Source organism: Bufo bufo, chromosome 11 (genome assembly GCF_905171765.1).
Source record: "Bufo bufo chromosome 11, aBufBuf1.1, whole genome shotgun sequence".
In the NCBI taxonomy this organism is placed as follows: domain Eukaryota; kingdom Metazoa; phylum Chordata; class Amphibia; order Anura; family Bufonidae; genus Bufo; species Bufo bufo.
In genome coordinates this window covers 47,842,259-47,852,654 of record NC_053399.1, presented here as the reverse complement: position 1 = coordinate 47,852,654, position 10,396 = coordinate 47,842,259, and the positions used below count along the sequence as shown (strand labels likewise).

Below are 10,396 nucleotides of genomic sequence, written 5' to 3'. Positions count from 1 at the left end.
TCCTGATGTGGGAGATGAAGGTAAAATGGAAATATTCCATGATGCGATTGACTGTCACCCCCATCATATTGCTATAGTTCACCCTTGGTGTGCGTCTACTCTTGTGTTTCATGTGTGAAGCCTGCATCCATCCGCTAGATGCATAGATGGCCCTGTATTCCCTTGTGTACTGGCTCACCAGTGACAATAGGAATCTACAGGATACCGTGGTATGAGGCATTGTTGTCTTTAGATTCTGTTCCTTGTGGTGTTATCTATTTCACGAGCAGTCGTGGGCTTTCCGTGCCCTCCGCCTTGATATCCCCATCATCTATCCTGCATTGATCTCTTTCTGTCTCAGAAGTCATGGGGATTAGTAAAGCATCTGCCAGTGATGGTGAAATTAAACTGGGTGATGTACAGAAGCAACTGGAAATCCCAGTTTAATAGAATGGTTTGTAATGGTGATCAAATGGGAGCTGGGCCCTGGTTGCTACCTTCATCAGTATCTCTATTGTCAGCACTATATATCATCCAGTTATATTTTATGCCCAGGAACCTGAATTGGGCACCTATCATATGTAAAGTGAAGGTGTGCATAAATAAAAAATAATATGTGCCCTCTCTTATGTTACCTCTAATGCGGAGCACTTTATGGAATTGCAAATCTAGCAATTTACTAATTTATATGTTATTTAAATAATTTTCATTACAAGCTCGACAGCATATCAGAATAGAAACAGAATACAGACTGCCATAAACTTCCCCTGTACTGCTGATGGTGCCCAGAGGTGACAAGAAGTGATTGGAAATGTGTCCCTGCCCTGCAATGTTATTAATGGGAGTAATTACAATAATAATATTATTTATGCTACTCACATACATAGCACCAACATCATCCCTTGCTGTCCCCAATGGCGTTCACAATCTAAGTTCCCTATCAGTGTATCTTTGGAGTGTGGAAGGAAATACAAACACGGGGAGGACATACAAACTCCATGCAGATGTTGTCCTTGGTCAGCAGTGCCAACCACGGAGCCACCGTGCTGCCTGGAAGATTAGAGCAGGAATCGGCAACTTTCAGTTGTTCTGAAACTTCGACTCTCATAATGCCTGAGTTACAAGAACAGCCAAGCAAGTGTGCATGCTGGGAGTTGTAGTTTTACAGCAGCTGGAGTGCCAAAGACCCCTGTACAGGGAATCACTTGTAATGCAATCATTGACCAAAAACCGGATCGTAACTTTAAAGGGGTTCTCCAGGATTTTCATATTGATGGCCTATACACAGGATAGGTCATCAATATGAGACTGAAGGGGGTCCGACTCCCAGCACCCACGCGGCATAGCTATAGGGTTCGCAATTGCGACCGGGCCCCTAAGCCACCCTTTGCCAGTGGAGCACTGTCAATTACTATATTTTTTTTGCTTTATAGGATGCAGTGTGTCTTATAAAGCGAATACTACTGAGCGCTTCCATTATGGAAGCAGAAGGCAGGGGAAGAGGTGAGTGAAGCACTGTACTCACCCCTCATCCCTGGTCTTCTCCGGGCTAGCACTAAATGTCCTGACTGCACACAGCGTCAGGACATAGGCTCGCACTATGACCTGAAGATGTACGCAGTCGGGTGACAGTGTAGTGCAGGCCCAGAGAAAACCAGGGAGTACGACTGCAGGAGAGGACTCCCAACCTGGAGAGTAGTGGTGAAGCAAGAGAGGTAAGTTTATTTATTTTAACGTTTGATCTGAGGTTTGATATGGGGGGTATAACATGGAGGTCTGACATGGAGTCCTGATCTGAGGTCTGATGTGGGGGTCTGATGCAGGGGTCTGATGTGGAGGTCTAAAGGGGGTCTGATCTGAGGTCTAATATGGGGGAGTCTGACATTAGGTCTAATGGGGATCTGATCTGAGGTCCTGATATGGGTGTCTAACAGAAAGGTCTAATGAGGGTCTCATCTGAGGCTCTGATATGGGGGTCCGATTTGAGGATCAGATATGAGGGTTTTGATTTGAGGTGTGATATGGGGTCTGATATGAGGATCTGATATGAGGGTTTAATTTGGGGTCTGATATGGGGGTCTAATTTGAGGTCTGATATGAGGGACTGATTTGAAGTCTGATATGGGGGACTCATATAGGGTTCTGATTTGAGGTCTGATATGGGGGTCTGATCTGAGGATCTAATGGAGGTCTGATCTGATATAGGGGTCTAATCTAATGATCTTATATGGGAGTCTAATTAGAGGTTTGATATGGGGGTCTGATTTTAAAGTTAAGGGGGTATACAGCCAGGTCCATAAATATTGGGACATCGACACAATTCTAACATTTGTGGCTCTATACATCACTACAATGAATTTAAAATAAAACAAACAAGATGTGCTTTAACTGCAGACTGTCAGCTTTAATTTGAGGGTATTTACATCCAAATCAGGTGAACGGTGTAGGAATTACAACAGTTTGCATATGTGCCTCCCACTTGTTAAGGGACCAAATGTAATAGGACAATTGGCTTCTCAGCTGTTCCATGGCCAGGTGTGTGTTATTCCCTCATTATCCCAATTACAATGAGATAAAAGGTCCAGAGTTCATTTCAAGTGTGCTATTTACATTTGGAATCTGTTGCTGTCAACTCTCAAGATGAGATCCAAAGAGCTGTCACTATCGAAGAATTCTTTCCCTGGTGAAGAAAACACTCTTCACAACAGTTGGCCAGATCAAGAACACTCTCTAGGAGGTAGGTGTATGTGTGTCAAAGTCAACAATCAAAAGAAGACTTCACCAGAGTGAATACAGAGGGTTCACCACAAGATGTAAACCATTTGTGAGCCTCAAAAACAGGAAGGCCAGATTAGAGTTTACCAAACGACATCTAAAAAAGCCTTCACAGTTCTGGAACAACATCCTATGGACAGATGAGACCAAGATCAACTTGTACCAGAGTGATGGGAAGAGAAAAGTATGGAGAAGGAAAGGAACTGCTCATGATCCTAAGCATACCACCTCATCAGTGAAGCATGGTGGTAGTAGTGTCATGGCGTGGGCATTTATGGCTGCCAATAGAACTGGTTCTCTTGTATTTATTGATGATGTGACTGCTGACAAAAGCAGCAGGATGAAATCTAAAAAGTGTTTCGGGCAATATTATCTGCTCATATTCAGCCAAATGCTTCAGAACTCATTGGACGGCCAAAGCATACTGCAAAAGCAACCAAAGAGTTTTTTAAGGGAAAGAAGTGGAGCGTGCATTTCACTTGCTGAAGACAAAGCTGAAGGGAAAATGCCCCAAGAACAAGCAGGAACTGAAGACAGTTGCAGTAGAGGCCTGGCAGAGCATCAACAGGGATGAAACCCAGCGTCTGGTGATGTCTATGCGTTCCAGACTTCAGGCTGTAATTGACTGCAAAGGATTTGTAACCAAGTATTAAAAAGTGAAAGTTTGATTTATGATTATTATTATGTCCCATTACTTTTGGTCCCTTCACAAGTGGGAGGCACATATGCAAACTGTTGTAATTCCTACACCGTTCACCTGATTTGGATGTAAATACCCTCAAATTAAAGCTGACAGTCTGCAGTTAAAGCACATCTTGTTCGTTTCATTTCAAATACATTGTAGTGGTGTATAGAGCCAAAAATGTTAGAAGTGTTTCCATGTCCCAATATTTATGGACCTGACTGTATGTAATTTTTTGTTGTTGTACTGGTGCACATTATAAGGGAGTATTTTTGTTCTGACACACATTATTAGAGAAGTATTTGTTCTGGGGGCTATGAGGAACATGATTACTAGTATAGGCACAATAGGGGCACTATTACTATTGGGGGCACTGTTAACACTATGCACTCTGGGAGATAATTATTTCTATTGGTGGGACTTTTGGGACCACTATTAATGTGGGTGGCACCCTGGCCCAGTATCAGCTTAGCACAATTTTTTTTGGGGAACATTACACTACTAGTGTCAGGGACACTGTTTCCTGGGTGCAGTTATTTTGTATGCCAATAATTACTGAAGGGGTACTATCTGTGTGGTACTAGTATTTTCACTGTTTCTGTTGGGGCACAGTGGGCACAGTATTGGGGTTGGCAGAATGGGGTGTTCAGGAGGTGGGAGGATGTTGAAAAAGTAAACTAAGATGTCCGTTTGTCAAACTCTGCAGAGATGAGAGATGGCTGAAAGAAATCATCATGGCGGTCTGGTCCGAATGGAGATGAGGAGGAAAGAGAATATCTACATCAGAGGAGACATCACTGGATGTAAGAGGTATGTGGTGCTGTATTAACCTGTATGTTTTGTAGCACTGTACTGTATGTAATGTTTTCCAAGTATGTCTTTAATAGTAGGGCTGGAGGGAAGGGGTTAGGTTGAGAATTTGGCATGGGGGTGGGGGAAGGGTGCTGTTTAAATTTTTACCTCAGGCAACGGAAAGGCTACGTGCACTCTGCCCCTTGCCACAAAGCACTGAGGGAAGGGGGGCCCAAGCTGAACTCTTGCACCATGGCCCATGAGCCTTTAGGAGATCCCTGACTCACGCCAATCAGTTGTTTGAAGAGGCCACTGCACTCACTGGAGCTCTGGTGAGCGCTACAACCTGCTCACAGCTTACCAAGCAAAGCATTGTCCATTGGATAGTGGCTGTGCTTGGTAACCCAGCTTAGTCCCATTCTGAGCTGCACCTAGACCATGTAACTGATGAACGTGACTTCACATAGTCTAAGAAGAGGCCTAAGCTCACGTTTAGCACTGCAGCCTCGTCATATAGCTGATCAGTGGGGGTGCCAGGAGCTGGACTCCGACTGATGTCATATTGATGTCCTATCCTGAGGATATAGGCCATTAATAGAAAAATCCTGGAAACCCTCTTTACATTTCCACAAGGCACTATTAATTAGAGATGCACATTACACATACAGCTATAAGGCTATAACTTCTTCATTAATCAATGCATGTGCATAGATAAATCTTCCTATTGACTTATACTGTAAGAAAATAGGAGTAATTTTTTACAGTGTTGAATAATACTTTTAAAAATTAAAAGTATGCCAGCAGGACCCACTGTATTATTATGGCTAAGCCAAGGTTGCCATAGCTGGAGACAATTTATTTAGTGGCTTTCTGCCTACTTAATGTAGCGTTAGACACCATCCATGATGTCCATAATAGTCGTGTCAGAGGCAATTGATTTATTTTGACTCACACTTGCTTAAAACTTTACCCGGCTAAGGGTATATTGGTCTTTAGGCGCTGCTCTATTGGTAAATCTGCCACAATTTTTATTTTATTTTTTAAACATGACTGCTTTCTTCCAAATACAATGCCACGATTTTCACAGTTTGATTTTGGTATTGCAGCCTAGCCTCATTCACTTCAGTGGAGCTGAGCTACAGTACCAGACACAGCCATGTTTTTCTTGGACAACCCCTTTAAGACTATGGCAGTAAACGGTATAGTAAACGATTAAAGGCTATGTACACCTTTGGGAGGCAATATTATTATTTTTTTGCATTGTACTTATTTTGAGCTAAAAAACATTTTTTTCAATTGGTCTTTATTAAAAAAAATATAAAGCCTGTACATAGCTGAGATGCTCTAGTAGCAGTCTCTCTTTTCCGTCGGTTGGGGAGCTGACAAGCTCCTTATCTTTGCTCTCTGACATTATAAACACTCATTATAGCTCAGTTCTCATCTTACTGATAAGAATGTGGCTTAAATTAGTGTTTATGACCTCTCAGTGGTTTAGAGATAAAGTTTTGTCATAAGGTGAAAGTACCTGTCACACAGTAAGAAAAACAGTTAACTCTTTGTCACAAAACGGCTCAATATTTTTAATAAAGGCCAATTGAAAATATATGATTATTAGCCAAAAATGAGTAAAATGCAATCAAAAACTAAAATTGCCTCCAAAGGTGTACATAGCCTTTGAGCATAAAACACTAATAACATGTAATAACAATAAATAATACATTTACTGGTAACAAAAAAAGAGCATGGAAGGCTGGGCTACATAGAAACTGAGATACCAAGTTGAATGTCAGGTGTCGCATCCAAAATTCTCACCCAGTCTGCCTATACAAAGCCTAACTGCTCAATTTCTCAGGTCAACCTGTTTACAACCATATGTTGTTTGAAATCCCTTGTGACAGGGGCATACTGCATATGCACTGTGTAGTCTAAATATCAAGTGAACAAGGTAACATATTCATGTATTTGGCATCTTTATATCAGGTATGAAGATGGCTGAACCCACAGAAGATCCAGGTGGAGAAGAGGCCTCAGGAGGGGCATCTGTACGGCAGAGAGAGAATTCCCCTATGTTACACTTGGACCTATATAACTTTGAATGTCCTGACGCAGAAGGAAGTCGTTATGTGCTGACCAGTCCCCGCTCCCTAGAGGCTTGTGCTCGATGTATGGTGAAACCAGTTGAACTTTTATCTAGAAGTCTTTCTGATCTAGTGAGGGAAGCTCCAGGACGGTCAATGCGAGTAGCTACCGGTCTTTGTGAGGTTTATGAGATAGAAAGACAGAGAAAGCTGAAAATGTGCAGGGAGGAGAGGGAAAGGATTATCCGTCAAGAAAAAAGAAGGATCCTACCACTAGTGCTCAGCACCAATCTTGGGTCCCCATGTAGCTCGAAAGGGCCATCTCGGGCAGAACTTGCAAACTCCCCAGCATCCAAGAGATGTGACACTCCATCCAGCACTGGTTCCCAAAGAAGCAATACACATCTTTCCAAAGATAGTACCAGATCTCAGTCTTTACCTTCAAAACTCACACAAAGAGGCAAACCACTGCGGCCCAAAAGGCAACCTGCCTCCGTTTCCAGGGCTCAAAAGAGCAATAGCTCCCAATCTGACGATACTCAGAGCAGTACTGAATCAATGACTAAGGAAATGACCAGCGATGCTGTTCATCCAATCCCAAGAAAAAATAAAAGTCAGTCTTTGGACTCCCTACAGAAAATGAGAGATGGTACCTCTGGTAGAACATCCTCAGAATCCATGACCTCTTCTTACAGTGGGGACAGCTTACGAGGTAGAACAGCACAATTTATTCCAAAATCTAGGACTTTGGATACAGTTGATTCCCTTTTGGGTCGAAGTTTTAGCCTTGGGGATCTTAGTCATTCACCACAAACAACAAAGAAGGTTGAAAAAATGGTTAAGGAGGTAAAAAAAAAAGGGATTTATGAATTACCTTCAAGAGATAGGAAGATTGCAGCAATTATGATTGCCAAGCATGAGGAGGAGAACATCAGGAAAGAGCAGTGTTACTGGGCTCACTTACAATGGGAAACTCAGAGAAAGAGCTCAGATTTAAGAAAGGGTCTGGAGGAAAGAGAAAGGCAACGAGCTATATTACAGGGACAACGAATGTTTGAGTCTCATGTCAGAAGTAGGCATGGCAAAATCTCTTTAGAGGAGCTGACGTCTGCAGAGATGGAAAAACAAAGTAGAGGGAAAAGTAAGCAAAAGAACACCAGCCAAATAAAAAGTCAAACATCCAAAGAGCTAAAGAAAACTGATGCTCAACAGCCAAGTGATGATTTCCTGCAAGATAAGTATCTGTTAGCTCAGAATAAAAAACTGGAGAGGACCCAGCAGCTGCAGGTAAACATAATTCTGCAGAACAAAATGGAGAAAATTAAGCACCAAGCCATTCTTCAGGAATTGGCTCAGAAAGAGGAGTCTGATACTGAGGAGCGCAAGAAGACACTTGAGAAACATCTGCATAAAACACAAGAAAATATGGGACAATTACTTGAGAAAAAGAACCAAGAACTAAGGTCTAGAGCACAAAGGGAAGAGCAACAAATTCAACGAGCAAGGCAGTCAGCAGAGCAACAAGAGAAAGAGCGTGTAGAGCATTTGAAACAACTGTCCAAGACAGCAGAGAGAAGGCTGCAGCATGCATCTCAGGTAGCCGATGAAGTTGTGCAGCACAAATCTAGGAAAGCAGTGGAAAGTCGACTGGAAAAGGAGAAGATCCAGAGGAAAAATCGACAAAAGGTACTGAAGAATGAGGACATGAAAAGACAGGAACTTCTTATGTCCATAGAAAAGAAGCTTGAGCGCAGTGAACATATATTTAAAGAAAAACAGACTGTGCTGGACAACGCACGCTTAGTGGCCAGGGCCTCCTTTAATATACGGGAGAAAGTAAGAGCTGAAACCAACACACGTACTTTTGATAAAATGGCCCTGGAAGCAGAATTATATGCAAACATTAATAAGAAATGAGAGTCAAAAGGACAAATAGACATATCTATGCCAGCCTGGGTTGGCGCAGGGACCAGGGTATGTCTGGTGTTAGAGAATGTTGTACAATATTTGCAGTAATGGTTAAGGTAACAGCAAGGCCAATCAAAGATCTTCTCATAGGTCAGTATCATAGGCATTAATTGGCAGATTACGCTCACTCCATTTACTAAGCCCCATAAATTAAATTGTAGCCATATCTACATATTCGCAATACTAAATCTAAAACATGCCCAGATACCATTACCATTTGAATTTAATAAGCTGCTTGTATACTAAAACGGACTTGTCATGAACTGAGTTATTAGGTAATACATGCACGTTATCGTCCTAACAAGATATTTCTACTGTTCCTCTCCAGTTGAACCCAGAATCTTGCAGGTTCCAATTGAAACGTGAGTTGAAAAAATTTGTGTTAATTGGGCAACTTTAAATATTTTTTTTCTATAGCAATTATCAGAATGGTAAACTTCAATGATATGACACCTGTCGGGTAGGGTGGGTGTCAGAATATCAGACTTCATGGATTTTTTGAGTAATATTTATAAACATATAAAAACAATATTTTTGCTTCTGAACGTTGGAGCCATGTGTGCACTCCACTGCACAACTACAGGAACAGAGGCCCCTCTGACTTTCTCATTAGGATGTATGTGATCCTTATGTAGCCCACAGCCTGCAGAATGCATAAAACAAATTACAAACATGATGTGGGACACAGCAAGATATTCCTATAACATTGGTTAGGTTGGGTTCACATCATGTTTTTGCCTTATGTTTAATGTATACAAAAAAAAATGTATACATTAAACAGATGCCTTAGATATATATATATATATATATATATATATATATTAATGTATACTTTTTTGCTGGACTTTGCAGGATGGAATAGCGTAGTATACTGTGCTTTTGCATTCTTTTTTCGCCCCAGCGTATACGTTAGAATAAAGGCACAAAAGTGATGTGAACCCAGCCTTAAGCTGTTAAATACTAATGACTGAAAAACCTCAGAGGTTGAAAAATCAGACGCATCAAATTTTAATCACTCAAAAAATTTTCAGCATTCCTTACTGCTACATATAGACTCTTGTGTGTCTGGTTCCCTGATTTGTCTATTGGGCAATTCTGAACTGACATCAGCTGTTTTTTGCCATGCTTGCCAGATCATCAGGATTCCCAAACCATCAGAATCTAAAAAAATGTAAATGGTCTCTAAATTTTCACACAACTTTGCATAAATTAGTAGTAGAAGTGACCACAATAAACTTTGTAATATGTTTTATCAGCGAGACATGCCTAGTTCTCTTATTATCAGCTGTTCACCAGCTCCCCTCCTGCCTGATAGGTGTTTTCACTTTGAAAAATGCCTTTTTCCTGTCGAGGAAAGGAGCATCTCCACAGGAGGATCATATACACATGCCAATGCAAGCCGATAGAGAGGGGATGGGGAGGAGTGAGTGGCAGCAGGAGTGAGACACAGGGAAGAGGCACAGACAAAGATAAGGAAAGCTGATTAGGAAGCTTATAGCTCAGCACAAGTGCTTCATTTGCAAAAGTACAGGTCAGTACTTCTCTGTAATGCCCTCAATTATCCTGGGGCTGCTTCTGAGTGACTGTGAGACAGTTAGGAAGATTTTCCTCTACTTTTTGTGTGTGCAGTGGATGGCAATTAGTCTCCACCCACCATGTCTGCAAACCAGATATTTATCAACCTCAGAGGAAAACTGCGAAACAATAGCAGATACTATACAAGTGATATAATCACTTAATCCTGTACTATTAAATAGTGCATGGTTTATTGAACACTCGGTGTCACTTTAGGCCTAACTCCACTAAAACCAAGAAATTACTGCAGTTAGCCACAATATCCCCCTCCTCCCATATAACACACAGAGGTGTACATGTAAGAGACATAGGAAGAGTAGGTTACTAGGTCTTAACATAGAAGACTAGTGGTCAACACAATTCTCCATTAACAACACACACTTTAATGCTCAACTGGGTATAACAAAAGAATAGAAATCTAACAAAGACTTGGGCTAACTGCAGTCACCACTGAGAGAAATACCACTGACTTGTACACAGCACCCTGGTCATGCAACATTTCATAAAGATGATTTTGACGTGAATGTAGAGTTGATTACTGTGAACA

General features: G+C 41.5%; 1 protein-coding gene across 1 annotated transcript; it reads left to right on the top strand.

Annotated features, from left to right (window-relative positions):
• The first annotated feature begins 6,210 nt into the window (after window positions 1-6,210).
• CCDC177 (coiled-coil domain containing 177) lies at window positions 6,211-8,223 on the top strand. Its single transcript, XM_040412492.1, has one exon. The coding sequence runs from the start codon at window positions 6,211-6,213 to the stop codon at window positions 8,221-8,223; it is 2,013 nt and encodes a 670-aa protein (XP_040268426.1).
• Window positions 8,224-10,396: the final 2,173 nt, after the last annotated feature.

What these genes read in the sequence shown, in the direction of transcription:
- CCDC177 (XM_040412492.1), top strand. Translation starts at nt 6,211, where the DNA reads ATGAAGATGGCTGAACCCACAGAAGATCCAGGTGGAGAAGAGGCCTCA.